The sequence below is a fragment of the Lepisma saccharinum genome, chromosome 2, assembly GCF_977018435.1.
Source record: "Lepisma saccharinum chromosome 2, izLepSacc3.1, whole genome shotgun sequence".
Taxonomy (NCBI): domain Eukaryota; kingdom Metazoa; phylum Arthropoda; class Insecta; order Zygentoma; family Lepismatidae; genus Lepisma; species Lepisma saccharinum.
This window is the reverse complement of record NC_139230.1, coordinates 4,675,406-4,693,875: the sequence shown is the minus strand read 5'-3', so window position 1 is coordinate 4,693,875 and position 18,470 is coordinate 4,675,406. Positions and strand designations below refer to the sequence as shown.

At 37.5% G+C, this 18,470-nt stretch overlaps 1 protein-coding gene across 2 annotated transcripts in view; it reads left to right on the top strand.

The window, feature by feature from the left end:
- The first annotated feature begins 15,269 nt into the window (after positions 1–15,269).
- LOC145983879 (adenosylhomocysteinase-like 1) overlaps positions 15,270–18,470 on the top strand; it is a 355,689-nt gene continuing 352,488 nt past the window's right edge. Inside the window, exon 1 of one of the 2 annotated variants that reach the window (XM_083116952.1) lies at positions 15,270–15,450. In XM_083116952.1, coding sequence (XP_082973078.1) covers positions 15,340–15,450 — 111 coding nt within the window. In that variant the 5' untranslated portion in view covers positions 15,270–15,339. The remainder of the gene's footprint in view (positions 15,451–18,470) is intronic. The other variant, XM_083116951.1, reaches the window with a different exon arrangement.

Below are 18,470 nucleotides of genomic sequence, written 5' to 3'. Positions count from 1 at the left end.
CTCTCGTCCTGTACACCTTTTATTTGAAAGCTGCCTGATAAGATCACTGAAAGAGCCAAAGACCATCACGACGTATTCTTTTAAATGAAATAGCTTTTATGAAGAGATAGTTTTCCGTCAAATTTCGCAAAACGTATTTTGTTTTAAAGGAAATTTTACTACAGTTGTTACGACATGCAGACTGCAGTTTACACCAATTGTATTTTTACAGCTGCATATACTATTGGAACAATTCACTAAGAAGTTGTAAAACACATCCTCACTAACAAACAAATAATATACATTGCATACTTATTTATTTTATTTTATTTGTTTAAAATAAAAGCTTGTAATGCGAAGCGAACCAAAAAATCATTATCTTCGCAAACTGGCAATAATATTGTTTCAATAGGGCGCCAATACTTTCGAGGGGGTCGCATGCATCCTTTATTACAAGTAATTTTCAATTTTTTTCTTGTTGCCGTTCAACGCCCCCTTCCATCAGCGCCCGGAGCGACCGTCCCGCTGGCCCCCTCCCTAGCTACGGCTCTGGCAGTGGCGGCTGGTTTTCTGACTTTATGGATGTGCACTTGAGCTTCGCGTCCAGAAGAAGTGTTTTATCACCCTCTCAAATACTCGCTCTCGTTTTTGCGTACATAATGATGCTAAAAGTATTGGGAACCCAAGTTATGAGCAACTTTTACTGAAAGAGAGGCTATGGGAAAACTCTAATTCATAAAAAATATAAAAATTATTAATGAAATATCTCTGTGAATTTTCCGTCGGTCACGAGAAGAGCGATGTTATTGGGTACAGATAATTCAATATTCGATGACCTGACAAAATCACTAGAAATATAGAAATACCGATCTACAATATTCAATATTATTCTCGATTTGCAAAATATTTTGTAAAAACTTTCTCCCTCGCTCCGCTGATAATAGTGAGAAAGATGAAGAAGAATTTCTGCATACATCTAACAAGCAGGGCCGGGCGACTACCTGGGGTGCCAAACCGGGGCATCCTCCTTGATTAGAGCCAAATCCTAAGCGTGAGTTTATTTTTTAAGTCCACTTTATGCACAGAAAAGCAAATAGAGACAGACGATCTACAATTTAAAGAGGGGTCCGAACCACTATGTGCCTCCCCCGGGTACATCCCTATTGGTTTTAAAAAGAGTTGGATTTATTGTTGACAAGAATTAATTGAAGTTAATGCTGAACAACTTAATAAGTAGATTGCAAAATCATCTAGCAAATTAAGCTAAGAGATTATTATTGTTTTGATGTCATTATGTAGGTATTAAATAAACACATACATATAATAAACATGTTCTTTATCAGTAAAGCTATTATTTTTCATCATTAAAACCATAAATATATAACATAGGAAGATCAGGGTAGAAAGTAGGGGGAGCCAAAATTCCACCTCTCCAGGGTGAAAATGTTTTCTTGAGCCACTCCTGCAAACAAGGTAGCCGGACCAACTACCACAAATGCAGAAAATCAGTTGTAATCTATCTAGCAGAGGTTTATTACTAATAACCGACTGACCTAACCAACAAAATCAAGAGAATAATAAATATTAAAGAAAATGGTACTACTCACTCAGTCCACACTGCCCTGCTACGTACTTCAGAATTTTTCTTTCCCTTCCGCCTTATCTATCTTATTTACTGCCGTCGCTGCGCGCTTTGCTAACTTCCCTCCAAATATTCAATATTCAACAACGTTAAATACAGTGAAACCTTGATAACTCGAACCTCAACATCTCGAATAGTGTTGCCCACGAGACGAGACGAGACGAGACTTTGGTCTGTCCCGTCCCGTCTCGCGAAAATGCTGTCTCGTCTCGAAAATATTCGTTTGTCCCGTCTCGTGTCCCGTCTCGAAGGGTTCTGTCTCGTCTCGTCTCGTCCCGTCTCGTTTTGTCCCGTCTCGTCTCGTAAAGTGATCCGGGATATCATGCCAACAAAAGTCAAAAGTAGCAGAAACACGAAATATTTTTCCGGAAAGTGGGATAAAGCTGCAAATGTTTTACCCATTGCGTGGTGAGAATAAATACGGTTCGTTAATCATGAGGACATTAATATTAAAAATGCAGTTTGTTGGTTACTGATTGCTAGGTATCTTATGAAATCTACCTTGTGGTTTTTCTCGCTTCATACAACTGTCTATCCATCGTACTTTTATACCAAGTTTGTTAGAACCTGTCCCGTTTCCCGCGCTAGCGATCGCTCGACAGTTTTGGTGCCAATGAGAAACGAGAAAAAAGTCGTCTGCTGGGCAGCGAGGAGCGAATGGAAGCCAGAAGAGAGGAGCTTACGTAGACGTTGTTGCCACGTTGCGTATTTTAATTTGCTGCCTGGCTTTGGCTTTCCCCAGCACGAAGTTCAGGCGGTCTTCAGCAGCAACACCGCTTGGTTTATGCTAGAAAAGCCAGCGATCAGCTACCGCGGGAAGCCGGAGAGGTTGTAACAAACACGGTATAAGTGAGTGCTCTTTTTCATTACTGCTATACCTTTTGGAAGTCTTGAAATGTTTTCCAATAGACCTTCTTTCTTCCTGAATGTCGAACGTCCGTGCACTATGAAAATGTACATTTTTTCTTTAAATTCTAAGATTGGCGCTAGGGAGCAACAAAAAAGTTTTTAAATGTGTAGACTTTTTAAAATTTCAATATTTAGTACATTACAAATAGAAAGCATTTATTGTTCTTAATATTGTTAAACATCTTCTATGACATAAGTTTCAAAAAGTGTTTCTTTGTGATATTGTGCTGTTTCTTATCTTATGCTCAGCTTATGACGCACATACTTCTTTGTTTTCCCTTTAGCCTCTAAAGTCCGGTACCACCACAGCTTGATCTAATTTATCATTCGGCAGGCACGCATCTAGAAATATATGTCGGGGGAGGGTGTCTGAGCCAAGTGTTTCAGAAAAAATGATAATAATAACATTAACGACAACAATTAAGCAAATGTTTAAATTAATGCATTAATTTAATTCATAGGTCTATTCACTTGAATATGTAAATTAATCAATTATATTATTGTTATTGCATGACATGTTACAAAGATGGTAGAAGAATAGTAATATAACAGCACAAATATTAGCTAATAACTAGCTTACGTGTAGTTAAGATCGTCAAAATCTGCATAAAAACAGCTGTCCTGGCAAGAAAATTAATGTCAAAAAAGGTGATGAATTGAATATTTGCTGAATAACAAAAAAAGATGTTACATCCAGTTGACGAAAAATAAAGTTCCTGATTAATATTTTATGCTCATTATTATAAGTAGTAGCGTACATAAAACTTCATTGATACTGTCATTCAAAGAAGTATGATCCCAATAGAATCCTTGTTTTCTAGTAAGTTCGGCAGGAATATGTAACCCTCGATTATGCTAAACAAATATATTTTTTGTTTAGCTAGAGCAAGGCCCCAGGAGGATGCAAGAAGCCTTTCCTGCAAAAGTGTATGTTTTACGAAGCGAAGAAACGTGAAAAAACTACCACGTATGGAAGGCAAACCTGCATTAATTTTATATCGCACGTTTACAGAGCCGTGCCTCCTGAAGTTATAAAAATCCCAACTTCAATGATTCTTTTAGACATGCTATAGTTGAAAAAAATATGTTTAGATGCACCCAAAGTGCATCATTATCATATTATGCATATAACGTGTTATTGGAATCAACATATTTGTGTAAATTAGGTGCCTCCCCGATGGCGTAGTAATAACGTCGAGGTCTTGTAATGAAGGGTCCTCGCGTCGATACTCAATGGAGGCACAAAGTGGATCGGATCGCACTTTAAACTGTAGGTCGGTTCGCGATTTAGCCTATTTGCGAATCAAGTGCACTTAAAAAGAACAACAATATCAACCTTAAGAATATTAGAATAAACTAATTCACCCGCAGGTAAGTCAAATTTCACATATCCTTCTTCATCTTCGTTCATATACTTCCTGCAATACTCTTGTGTTGCATCCCACCAGGTGCGAAAAATGTGAAGTTATTATTTCCCCGTACTGCGTTATTTCTTTTCATAACAGTAAGGCTAAATTCTCGTTTTATCTGAACTTTTAAAAAATGTGCAAAATACGTCTCTATCTTTAAACAACCACCCTTTCCCATGTATGTGTAAAATAATCCCACTCTGTCTCAGAAAACCTCTTCCTAAGAACACATGAAGGAAACAACTCTCAAGTCTCAACAATTATAAATTTTTGCTTAAATTTCTTTGACTGGGGGGGGGGAGGCTGGCAACAAAATATTGTAAGGGGACAGTCACATTAAAACGCCCGAAAACACTACACATATATATACTTATATAATAATAATTATTATTATTATAATTATTATTATATTCATGTATGGTGTTTTGTGTGTGTCTTTTATTTAGAGTGGACATTTACTGCCTAAATTTACTTCTTGATTACGAGTTTATCTCCACATGATTCGTTTCAATAAAGACATTAATTCTTTTTTTATTGGTAAGTTGCGTTGTCTCTAGTGGCCTATTTCAGTATTGAAAGACATTCATAATTTTATAATTCATCGTCTTTCTTGAGATGAAACTACTGATATAAATATTTAAGTTATAAGATAATAATATAAATGATGAAAATAATGCTTCTAAGAGTTTAATTTTCTTGCAAAATAAACGTGACGTTGGAAGAAATGAATCTTCTTAAGTATTAGAAACAATGTGAGGCACTTAGTGAAGTGCAATTCTCCTGTAGGAGAATTCTGCTCTATGTGCTTTGGAGAACACATTGCGCACCTTTGGTACGTCCAGGACTTGACATTTCTTCTCAATGGCAAGAACAGCCAAAAGAGGCAGTCTGCATTCAGCATCCTGTCTCGAGCAAGCCTTTTCAAAGATTTTAAGGACAACCATCTTCGTAACGCTGAAGAGTTTTGGGCAAAATTTGTGTTTCACCTTTCAGGGAAATGTTATCACAGGATAAAAAAATCAGACAAAGGTTACAGTTATCTCATAATTCAAGAAATATTCTGACCCTGGAAATACTTACTCTTAATCTACCACTCCAACGTATGTCTGTGCTACCCAATTACAGGCACCTATGGAGTTCTTGGGAAGAAGTTCTTCGATTTTGATATGTACGAGAAAGAGCGAACCTGCATCCAATGACTGAAGAGTGGCAAATCCTAATAAGCGTTCTTTTACCTGCCCGCGATATGTTTTGAATCGAATTTTAAGTGTAATTTGCATTTTAAGGTTCACGTTCAATACATTTCCAAATAATATCTCCTCATTAGCTTCAAGAGTATCGAAGAAATTCCCTTTGTTAAGGTTTCCTCAGACTCATCATCTCGAAATTCAAGTCCACGAATAGTAAGAAACCGCGATGAATCCACAACAACTGACATGTAGGGTCGAGTTTTCTTCGATCACCTTTGGTCCCGGGTTCGATACTCAGTGGAGGCACTTTAAACTGTAGGTCCAGTCCCGATTAGCCTTACTGTGCATAAAGTGGACTTAAAACATCAAATCAACCAACCAACCAAATCTTGAATCAACTTTGAATGTCTTTTACTAATTAGCGTTGTCACTAACGACCACGATTAGAATAATTTGCCCGTACTACAGATGATGTCTTGCGGTCCTCAAAATATTCGTGATGTTTTAAAACCATCCACATTCAACACTTTTTCCCAGTTCTTAAGACTGGTTAAAACTTAGGTTAATCTCGGCTATTACAGGACATAAATGAATGAGAAATCACCTATGCCCAGGTCGGCGCTCGAATATTGGACGAAGCAAATTAATATTTATTAATCAAGTTGGTATTATAAGCAGGAAAGTGATATCATGCAGAATACACCACTTTGAAAAGATGAAAATCGTCATACTCTTATAAATGAACTCTCTTATTATTCGATATTTAATTAACTTCAGTTGGGGGGCCCGGGTGTGGGGGGGGGGCGAAGTGTCTGACATGGGGCGTCCCCCTGCCCCCTCTGGCGTCGTCACTGCTTCCAACCCTCTAATAACTTCGCTGCTGATAGCCTCACCTTCGAAATGAAAGTTTGTGTGTCGGCGAATAATACAAAGAACTTGTGTTCACTGTCCATCTTTCATTCAAGATCTGCCGTTTTCCTTTTCAGTTTTTCCTGCAAAACTTCCTGTCAGCAAGCAAACCAAATTACAGAATTTTTATTGCCCCTCCCTTGCATCAACTTTCATTCCTACTTTAGGCCTGGATTTATGGCACGTACCCGCTACTGCAGGTCAACCTCGCCCTATGTTTGGTGTTTGCCCCCTGAAGCAACGGTGTCCATTGTTCAAAGCTAAACCTCTGTCAGTGGGGAACGGCGAAAAATAGTCTCGGAATACACCCTGGTCGTAAACAAGCTCCCGCCACCCTGACATTGCTGTCAGCTTCCCTGTGAAGTTCAATAAAACTACTTTGTGAAATGTGTTTAATAACGAGTGAAAATGTAGACAGTAGATGCTACATGTATTTTACTCATAAACTTGAAGGATAAATTTACAGAATAAAAAGAACAGCTACAACATTCCTTCATCTGATTTACAGAAAGGCTAATCGGGACTGTACCCACAGTTTAAAGTGGGGTTCAAATCACAATGTGCCTTCACCGGGTATCGAACCCGGGACCCCTTGATTACAAGGCGACGATGATACCACTGTACCATCGGGGAATCCCCTCATAGAACAAAGTTTCCTTCTACGACGATTATACAGAACTTAGTGCACTTCCTTCATTTGAAATATATTCTATATTAGCCTCAGTATTTCGTTATTACAATCCAAGGAATAGTATTCTCCTTAAATAAGAAATAAAGAAATAAAAAAAAAACATTGGAAATAATCTTCAAACGGACGTAAAAAATCGAATCCAACCACCTGCAGAATGCCTGAGGGAAACAACAAGAATTTTCTCAACAAAGACATATCCGAAATTTCCATAACATTCTAATACTTTCGCAACCCGTGCAAATAATCATGTGGTAAAATCTTGTCGTGGTTCCCTGTAAACACTAAAATCACCAAATTACTTCTTTCCATATTTCCCGTATTTTCTCCTCCTCTTTAGCTCTCAGCTGTTCGGAGTGGGATAATGCAAGATTATTTGTCCCTAATTATCTCCTTCTCTTAGTCTTGCTTATATCTTGGACTCCTTATTAACTTTCCCAACAACTCCTTATGAATTTGTACTGCCATGTTTCCTACAATGCTTTTCCTACTTCCTAATAACAATCACTTCTGTACACCCTTTGATGTAAAAATTAAATAATAAAAATAAACCATATCCGTCGGTCCGTTTATCTTTCCAACCTATAGAGCTGAGACTATTTTTACAAGATAAACCTCGGACGTAGACATTCCACGATCTTTTGGCCCCTCCTTGCACCTTCTCTACCTGCCCTTTTACTTGATGTTATTCAGAATTGTATTAGTATCTGGAGTACTATCGTAACATAAAGTTATTAACCTGGAATATTTTTTTTTAAAAAAAAATGGGGAGTAACGCTGTGTTTCGAAAGAGTATAGGAAATAAGTTTAGGTATTCATTCATGCCTCTCTCTAGAATAGTCTTCTTATTTTGACTTAATACACGCTTATCAACGTTTCTAATTGAAATACTTTATTCCAAACAAACAAGTATTTGCAACTGATTAAAAATTTTGCTTTTATTTTTTCGAGACATTCGAGACGAGACGAGACTTTTCAAAAGCCCGTCCCGTCTCGTGTCTCGTCTCGAAAACGAGACGAGAAAGGCATTTCGTCTCGTCCCGTCTCGAATTTCAAAAGGCTTGTCCCGTCTCGTGTCTCGTCTCGTTTTCGAGACGAGACACGAGACGAGACGGGACATGTCCCGTCCCGTGAGCAACACTCTCGAATTCCTTGATAAGTCGAATTTTTTGTAATCCCCTTGAATTGTCCATAACACTCAATACTAATTTTACCTCAACAACTCGAATAAAACCTTGACAAGACAAATTTTTGTGCAGTTTATGGGATGCCGTTAGAGCTCAATAACTCGAAGGTAGAGTATGAAAAACCTGAGTCGAAGTTAAATTCTAATCACCTCTATAACTCGAAGTTTTAGTCGCACGGACCTCAATAAGTCGAAGTGTAGGATGCGTACGTACATTGTCAGGTGATCAACAATCATTAACATGCTACATACGTTATAGGCATACGTAGTGCCGACGTTCAGAAGGGTCAGTAAACTTGAGACCTCTATAACTCGAAGTCGGCGATGTTGGCCCTTAATGACTCGAACCTTGGTAAGTCGAAATCCCTGATACCTCGATTTTTTTTCTTTTTCCCCTCAAGTTTGAGTTATCAAGTCTCCACTGTATTACGTATCTGCTTTAGCTATGTACAGTTTTCCCTTTCATCATACTCACTTTGCAATGAAACAGGGACGAGCTTTCGACAGTGTAACAATTTTGCCACACAATGGAAACAGCTGACTGATCCACGTTCCCACGTGGATAATTCGACTACAGTGCCTTAAAGTCTTAAGGACAGTTTATTTTGGCCAAGCTGCACTAATAAGCAAAGGCAATGCAAGAAATTGTTTAAAGCACGCGGCACGCGTCTCCCTTTCCGTTTCCCCCCTCCCTCCCGTCTTGCCCCTGCCATGTTCGGAACAGTGTGGGCGAAGATACCATAGAAATTCCCTTTTCCAAAAGAATCCTTCGATTTACGATGATGTGTGTGGGTTGCCTCTACTCCGCTACACGATTTCGAATTGAACGGGATTGCAACACTGTATTTGGAACACAACGAGTGCGAGTTCCCAAGTAACCAAAAGTGGTTGGCCCAGCCAACCGTACTGAAAATAAGCCAACATGTGTTTTTTACGTTGGGCCAACGTATGGTTTTACTACGTTGGCCCAACGTACTGAAAACTAAAGAATGGATAGGTTTGTTTTCTTTTATATACATAATTCATTGTGAGGTCAAATGTAAACAATAGTTCAAGTTATTTATGAAAATAAAAAAAAATACACATAACTTTCTCAGTCACATGGTATCATTGTTTTCAAGGCACCATACCTTCAAGTGGTAGCACAAAAACTTTCTAGAGTTTACTTAGTTTTCCACCTTTCATTGCTTAACCACCTTCAAAATAATACCTGTAAGAATGTTCTTGTTCTACTACAGCAAAAGAGACAAACAATAAGCAATTCCCAACACATCTTTCATCCATGGCGGCTGACAAAGGACTGGTGAGTGACTGCAAGTTAAAAATAGCTTCTACTTTCATTAAAAATATATTATATTTCCAGTATGTGCTGTGACTGAAATATTCGAAAAGAAACACTGTTACATGTCACTTATTTTACACTCTAGAATTTTCAGCATTCTCCTGAAAGTTGTCTTAGCATTAAAAAGTTGTTTATAAAACTGATTTTGTCTCACGTTTCCATGGTTTGGCAAACGTTGGTAACCACCGTTGGCCCAACGTAAGACCAACGTCAATTTGCCAACCAACGTAAAGCCAACCTTTCCCACGTAAAAAATGACGTTGGCCCAGCGGTGGTGGTTACTTGGGTTTAGCCCATAATACTGCGAGCTAGAAGATCGAATCCCTTCTCTTGTCTTGCGTGCTGCAAACGAGCACACGGCGACTTGTGCGAAGCGAACGTATCTCAGCGGCAAGCGTTGGTAAAGCGAAGCCGATGGGGCGTCGGAACGTTTGATGTTTTGGAGGAGATTGTGTTCAGTGAATAAGTATAATAAACATTAATTGCATTACATATTTATTTGGGCGTGCACGTGCGAATAGGCAGAAGCCGCTACTGATTAGTAGTAATAGTATTATAGTAGCAATGAAACTATAATAAAACACTGGTAATGTGAATTTGGATAAACAGTTTTAGAAATAACACCCCACCCCCTTGATGAAATCCTGTGTACGCTACTGGCGCACACAAACGGTTAACTTGACTTGAGGTCAACACAGGCACAAGGAAGATGAACATGTTTTCCAAAACAAGCGACCAGCCTTTGGCGCTCAGCTTTGAGCCGTAAGTTGAAGTTCTGAATCGAACGCCACTTTACTTCAACGTCATCGCAGTTAGTATTGGATGTCTAAACACTGCAGGTATAAGTGACAACAGCACTTCTAAGAAAAGCAAGTGCTGGCTCGAAACCAGATTCGTGTCCGGTCGGCTTCCTCTCGAGCTATGTCAAAGATATCGAACTGGCCTTTGAATCAGGACTTCAACTTTACAGTTTGCCTGTGCTTAATTTTCAAAACGGGTATGTTTTAAATCTTTGATGAGAAGTATTATTCTGCACACATATATAACATATATATATATATATATATATATATATATATATATATATATATATATATATATATATATATATATATTTAATAACTTTAGACAATGCGCGTCCTGCAGAGGCCACAGTCAGGACTAAAGTGAGGAAGATCAAATAAATACTTGACAGTATTATTCGAAATTGCGTATTTCACGTCTTATTGCTAAATGAATTTGATCGGCTTTGGGCCACTTGGTGCACATGTGCGTTTACTAAAAGTCAGTTTTACTTAATAGGACAAAGTGATATGTTATCGTTTTCTTAAATTTCATCGTTATTTAACTGCAGTACAAAAATAGAAACGACGACAGAGAATGGAAAGTAGTATAAACCAAGTCAATCAAAAATAGAAACGAGTGTTCTACCCGAGTTAAAGAAAAAACGCTGAATGGGACCCCGGTGCGAAAATCCGCGTGCATTATAGGTTTTTAGTCGTCTGCATAGATATATCTAGATTTAACTAAGTACTGTGAGAGGTTGCTGACGCCATGTTCTTTTCGCTTTCTATTATCCTATTACCATCGTGGTTACCAACTGGACATTATTAACAACGAACACCCAAATGTCAACCTCCCTTCCACGCAGTACACCCTGGACTGCATTTTGCAGACTAGCGAGGCTCTGGCGTCTGGACTTACAGCCAGTATAATCCCCCTTAAATCCGTAAATCGAGTTGTACGACTTGGACCCCCTTTCCTTGGTAATTTGACAGCAGACGCAAGGTGCTACTGTTTAAATAACCTATTTTCAATTCACCCAATGAAAAAAGTGTATATTGTTTATAACTTATAAGCATTATCTTCCTTATCACAGAAATTCAAACCATTGTGAACTTATTCTACTAGATTGTGCTTGCTACTAGTTAGTTCATTGACCTATATTCTTAGAGATGAAATTTGATTTAAATGTGTGTGGAACGATGGAATCAGATTTACTCTCAGAAAATCACGCTGCAGACGAATGCTCCTTTGCGTAAAGGGGGGGGGGGTGCACTTTTCTAAAGAAGTGGTCACGTCTATTCGAAGATAAGATACAAATCTTCATCAGAAGAGTATATGACTGACACCATTTTCTTTTGAATATATTTAAAATAGAATTTTCCGAAACGAAATACTTACACGAGACACGACAGACCAATTTGGGGGTACGTACAATGTACTCCTGTACCTCACCCATATTTTTCATAACTTTGTAAGAGGGTGTTCGGAAAGCTATACTTAAACCTATTAAGATATTTTTTTTGAAAATACAGTCCCGATTAGCCTATCTGAGCATGAAGTGAATCAAGAATAAGTTTTAATAACTTCAGAGTGGAAACCGAAACAAAAATAAACACAAACAACAACGAGAAGGACCTCACCACACAGGAGACGAGTTGAGGCTGTGACAATTCTCGACTCATCGCAAAGCATTATCATTCTTACGTGAAATTACATTTCCCTAGACATTTAAATAGGGTACAATTTGCGATATTATCAGAGGGGGGGGGGGGCTTATTTTTACCTATGTATTTGGTATACTTATAATTGGACATTAATTGCTTAAAATCTAATTTTGATATCGAATGCAACACAAACACATTGTCATTTTAAGTTAAACCCTAAAGTCAAACTGTAAGGAAATTACATTAGTCAGATGAATGAACGAGATAGGTTAGACTCACTGCAGATTCTATTGGTAGATTTTCGATTGAATTCACAAGGTCTTTGAGTGAGATGGGCATGTTTGATTGATTTATTTCGTTTATTTTACTTCACTTTTCTGCCACTTTTGACTAATCGCGAAGACGAGGATATTATGAAATTGATGGACACTCACAAATAACACCCATGCCGAGGTTGGGATTCGAACCTGGGACCTCTGGCGTCATAGCGCACTATGCTAACCCCTCCGCCACGAAGGCCGGCAAGGTGGGAATGTGTATTGGATTTTCTTTGTAGATGCGAAAATCTTTAAATGTGACGCACACGTGCTTTTGCTCATATTAAAGTTGACCTTTTCACATAAACGAGAAATTGACATGTCACCCAAAAACACACGCGTACACCTGCATTTAATACCATTACATACGAAAAGACACCTTGGCTGGCTCTTCATATGGTCCACCAACGATTGCAAAGGAAAAAAAACAACTTTTGAGCGTATGGCTTTCCTTGCTTCCTCTGAGATCTGAAGGATTTCGGTTTTGATAGCACTTTCAGTGCTTGAAGAGTGCCGTTAACTACAGCTAATTATATAACAAATAAATGCTTTGTCAAATGTTTTACAAATATTTCAAAGTTAGACTTCTTACGAGTTGATCGGGAACCATCTCGGCTCAGTTTTTTTTCTTTTTTAATACAACGTCCTATAGATTTCTGAGGAAATACCAAATACATGGCTTCTAAAAGGCATTGGATGTGGTACACATCTGCCATAAATTGTTTAAAGATATTTTTATGTGTAGCTATGGGACATTAAAATTAGAATGAACTGAACTGAAGTGAAACTCTATAAATATGATATATTCAATAATGTGGTTTCTTAATCCAGTGGGTGGGAGATGATTATTCCTGGTTGGGGTGGTTCAACCTGCTCCTCACCCTCTTTAATCTCAACCTGCATTAAAATGAATTTTCACATTTCGAACTCCTGATTTTCCGTTCCGTTAAATTAAAATAAGCCCGGAACGAGGTCCACAGTTTTATATGTTTCAGAATTGTTATCTGGTTTTAAAATCTGTTTTTTTTTCTTTTTAAAAAAACATGAATTCTAAAAAGAAACAAAAATATTTATGCAAATTTTGCATTAAACAACAGGGCATTCGTGTATGCTGTTCTAAAATAAAATATTTCTTATGGCTTCACATTATATCTAGGTACAAAGGTCGTATTTAGGGAGGTCCAGGGAGTCCGGATCACCCCCGAAAGACTTACCAAGTAGTAATGGTAAATAATCAAAATATAATTGTTTAGCATTTGTTATACAGTGCGTTTCTAAAGTCCCCGAACTCTGACTTTAAAAATTCATTGTTGAGCAACAATGCAATTTTTTTTTAGAAACTGTTGCTTGTGATCGTTTGTTTGTGTTGTTGGAACATACAAATCAGCACTAGACGACAATGAACAAAGAACGATGCATGCACAGTAGGCAGCAAGAATGAAAGCCAGATGCCCAGTTGAAAACGCGCACGAATTCATCGTCAGCGGACGACCATCAATTTTCACAGAAGACTTTCTTGTGGATGCATGAGGATTTTCTGTAGCCCATATCCGAGTATTCTGACCATTCACGTATCCACACAAATGGAACCGGGCCTCATCACTATTGTTCCGCGTAAATCTGTTGAACCATTGACAATAATTTCTGCGTTTCTCGAAATCAAACGGGCGTAGCTCTTGAACTGCTCGCACCTTGTATGCTCGGAACTTCAAACGTTTTGCAGCAATGTGACAAGATGACAAAGATTTACCTACCTCTTGTGAAAGTCGCCTCAGAGACTTCCTAGGGTAGTTCTGCAATTTTGCACCAACATCCACAAGAAAGTCTTCTGTGAAAATTGATGGTCGTCCGCTCCTTGCCTTATCTGCAATGTTTCCTGTTTCGCGAAACCTTTTTATTAAATCATACACTGTTGTTTTTCCAGGTAAAGGAGCGTTGGGATATCTCCTATGAAAGACCTCTATACAGCGTTCGTATGATTTAACTTGAAAGTAAGCTTCCAAAACAGCAACCCTCTGCTCCCGTGTGAGACTCATGGTGAACTGAAATCGTGCGCTTTTTCAACTGGACATCTGGCTTTCATTCTTGATGCCTACTGCGCATGCATCGTTCTTCATTGTCGTCTAGTGTTGATTTGTATGTTCCAACAACACCAACAAACAATCACAAGCAATAGTTTCTAAAGAGTTCACTTTGTTGCTCAACAATGTATTTTTAAAGTCAGAGTTCGGGGACTTTCGAAACACACTGTATAATCGATGGTTATTTCCACTGAACTTATTGGAAGGCAAGGAATTTGGCTCATACGGCTATGAGGGTTCCAAAGATTTATGCACACTACTAATGATATTATCCGTAAAATATTAATCAGGAACTTTACTTTTCGATAATTGGATCAAACTCCTTTTTTGTTATTCAATAAATATTCAATTCTTTTTCTATTTGACATTAAATTCCTTGCCAGGGCATTTGTTATCTTGGCATTCTTAACTACACGTAAGCTAGATAATGAATACGTGCTGTTATATATCTATTATTTTACTATCTTTTACCTGTTCATGTAATAATAACAATACAATATTAATTAATTTACTTATTTAATACTTTAATTTAATTAAATATAATTATTTTAATTGTTATTATTATAATTATTATTGCGACACTTGGTTGGACCCCCTAAATGTATGTCTGGTTATGGATAGGAAATCTTCGGGACTGATATTCAGGATTTTCCAACGCTGTAAAAATCTCGAATTTTCCCTTAATAAAAGTGAGTGTACTCGCATTTCTGGAACGAAACCTGCCATTTTCAAGAAATTATCTACAGTGTAAAAAATTTAGAAAATAAAGCACTTTTAATACACTAGCATTGAAATTTTCAGATATCTAGAAAAGCGGGAAATTTTTTCAAGAAGTCTGAAGCCGAACGGGATTTTTTGTTTGATCCTGGTAACTCCGTTTCGGGATGCCGCACACTCAAATTGATTCATAAGTATGTTCATTATTGGTGAACTTATCTGTAATTCAATATATATTTCAAATTAGCGTTAAAATGTTCTTGATTTACCGGTTTTAGTAGTCGTAAATAAATGCCGCATTCGTGCATGGTTAGTTGCAAAATTTATTTGTTTCTTTGCCTCCCGTCTTAACATTCACAGTCAATAATGTTTATATTAACGGCCACCAGAGGCAGCACCAAGCAAATAGTAAACAAAGCGCTCTCTCGCCTTCAGCTGTCTGCAAAACCTCGAATGGATGCTCCGTTTACTCGAAGGTGGGACATCGTGGTAGCGAGGTGTGTAAACTAACTAGTGCGGTATGTCTGACGGAAGTGGCGATTCTAAGACCGACTTAATACAAGTTGCAGAGAAGTCCAATCCTACAACTGTGTCAGACAGTCCAATTACTGACCCTGGATCAACATTGAAGGTTTGTTTTGGGATTTATACCCTTATTTTGTTTCAGTTTCTATTAGGAAACAGCTGGGGTTGCATGTGTAGCGTAAAGGAAACTTGTTAATATCTTATTAATTATCAATTATATCACTTTAATTTTTACAAGTAAAATAACATTCGAATGATGATATTTTGTTTTTGACTAGAAAGAGGTAGTAACAATACAGTGTAATTATTTAGAATGTTTATGTAACCATCGCAACGTGCTTAGTATGAGAACTATATGCAACGTGACTGTTTTAAAAATATATAAATATATTATTATCACTGACTAATGACCATTATGTCACCACCAACTTTTGTTGTGTCATAAAATTACTTATCGTTTTACGATTTGTTGATGTTTGGTTAAGAGTGTTTACAAACAATGCGGAAGCTGAATTGAGTCTGCTATTGTACAACATTGTTTGTTATAGACACATGTTTTCTCTGAATTTTTATAACTATTAATCATAATTGATTGTTCGTACGAGAATTGATAAAATAATTGGGGAAAGGCATGTCAGCGTTTAATTTTCTTCCAGTTGAGAAACTGTAACAGAATATATGTATGTCAGACCCCCTCCCTATACAGACTCCCCCCTCAAGAAACTGACAAAAATCCTTCTCATCAAAGTGTTGTCATAAACTGTAATGTGTGTGACCATATATTACAAAATTATACAAGATGTACTTTGGTGTTTATGAAGGACCATTTATTTTAATAATATTGTTAATATAATTGATAAGCATAGAAAATTAAAATCTTTTAACATTTTCAGGTAGAAAACAACCAACCAATGTAAATAAACAATTAAAATTAAATATAATTTTAAAAATTCATTATTTTTAAAAAAAAGTTCAAATATCTTTAGAGGAATATTATTATATTGTTTGATAGCATTACACAGAAAAAATTATATTTAAATTTTTGCATGCACACGCACAGCCAAAGTCGGGCCCTTAACCCAAATTTTATTTCGGGGGGGGGGAGGGGGTGATCTCTCATCAGCAGCCACGCTGCACCTATGTAACGATTATAACGAGCGGCAGGTTTATTAACCGAAACATTTGTAGTATTTTGGAGGGGGCTTCAGCCCACCAACTGGCCAGAGTGTATATAAATACATATTGGGCTGTAAATTAAAGTTGTAAGTTTGTAAGATTAAATTAAGGTAAATGTTTACTATCCTTCGGACACCTATAACTTCTGAGTTTCGTCAATTTTTGACATTCGTACTTACCTATCTGCTTTGCGGATCATTTTTTAACGTGTATTCACGTTTTTTTGATCATTTTTTTTTTTTTTAAAAAAAAAGAGTTTTTGTAACTGAAGAACGTACGTTTCCGCAAATGGTTTGTGGGGCTATGTGTCAATGGTTCGTGGGGCTATGCAAGAATAGTGTGTGGGGCTACGCATATTTTTTCGAAACCAATTTTTAACTATTGTGACCTAACCTAACCTTACCGGAAATGGTTCGTGGGGCTATGTATCAATGGTTCGTGGGACTATGCGTCAATGGTTGAATTTCCGCTATGAAACATTCCCACATCACACAAAACACCTTCCAGATGTTAGACAATACTACAGGAACTTATTACGGTAAGTAGTTTCTTCTATAGAAATGAAGAAATCTGTCCGAAGGATAGTAAACTAGTACCGGGTAACTAGCCCCCATGTCTTCCCGGTTAAAAAAGTGTTGCACCTCTCCCCTGTGCTGTGTCATGAAAACACATATGTGGCATGCCTAGAGTTTGGTTGTGGTGGAGCTGGCACCCCCCTTCCTCCGTGAGAACTCACTATTAATGACTCCTGCTTTATGGTCAATTTAAGAATATATCCTTTTTTTTAATATGATGTCTCTAAGATAGTAAAATGTTACAAAAGAGGTAACAGATGCAAATATTGGCCTCCCCGCTGGCAGAGTGTTAACGTCGTCACCTTGTAATCAAGGGGTCCCGGGTTTGATTCCCGGTGGAGGCACATGACACAGTGGTTCTTCGGATCCCACTTTAAACTGTATGTCCAGTCCCAATTAGCATTCCTGTGCATAAAGTGGACTTAAAACAACAAATCAATCAACTTGCAAATATTGATGGTTTTGTATGTTTTCTATTTTCTGTAACCAATGTGGTTACATTTTTTTGTCCAGTTATAACATTTCTCATTGAATTGCATTATCATTCACATATAGCTAGAAAAATATGTAAATAAAAATAAAATGATGCACAAAAAGGATATATGACCGCTTTCATACACTAATTCTTATTGGTGGTGGTTTTGGTGTAATGAGTCCTAGATTTTTTTTCTGTTAAGACCCAGATTTTTTTGTTAACCTAGCATTGCGAGGACAATAAAGGGACCACAGAAATATTAAGTGCTTGTAACAAATTCAAGTTTTATATGCTAAATGAAAACTATGATGGGATAGGAGGTAGCATGCTTATCATGCATCACTTTTTTGGAAATCCTCTTTGGAGATCATGCCATCCAATCTCTGGGGAGATTGGTGTTACAGTGATGTGTATCTGCGAGTTTACTCTTCTGACCTGAATTGTGAGTGTGGTCATTATATGTACTTTTCAATGCATTGACTGCATTTGTGTTTAATATGCATGCAGTGGTGATCAGTATCCTTGCTTATATATGCCAGCAGTCATTAGTGATCTGTCAGTGGTTCATGTACCACAATATAATCACAAATTTTGTATTTTTTTTGTTATTAAGAGTACCTATGGCTGTTTACATACTCATGTAAAAAAAAGTACACACACACATACAACATCAACAAATTTTCACAGTGCATAGAGAGCATCACGATGAACAACTATCCTCAGCAATGTATTCTGCACTAAGGCTTTGTTTCAATGATACAAACCCTCAAAAAACTACACTTTCTATCCAGTGTGTATGCAGCCATGCAATACAGATTCATGGTTACCACACCAACCTCCATGGTGGAGTGGTTACCACAACATGCTGTGATGCCAGGGGTTTTGGGTTTGATACCTGGT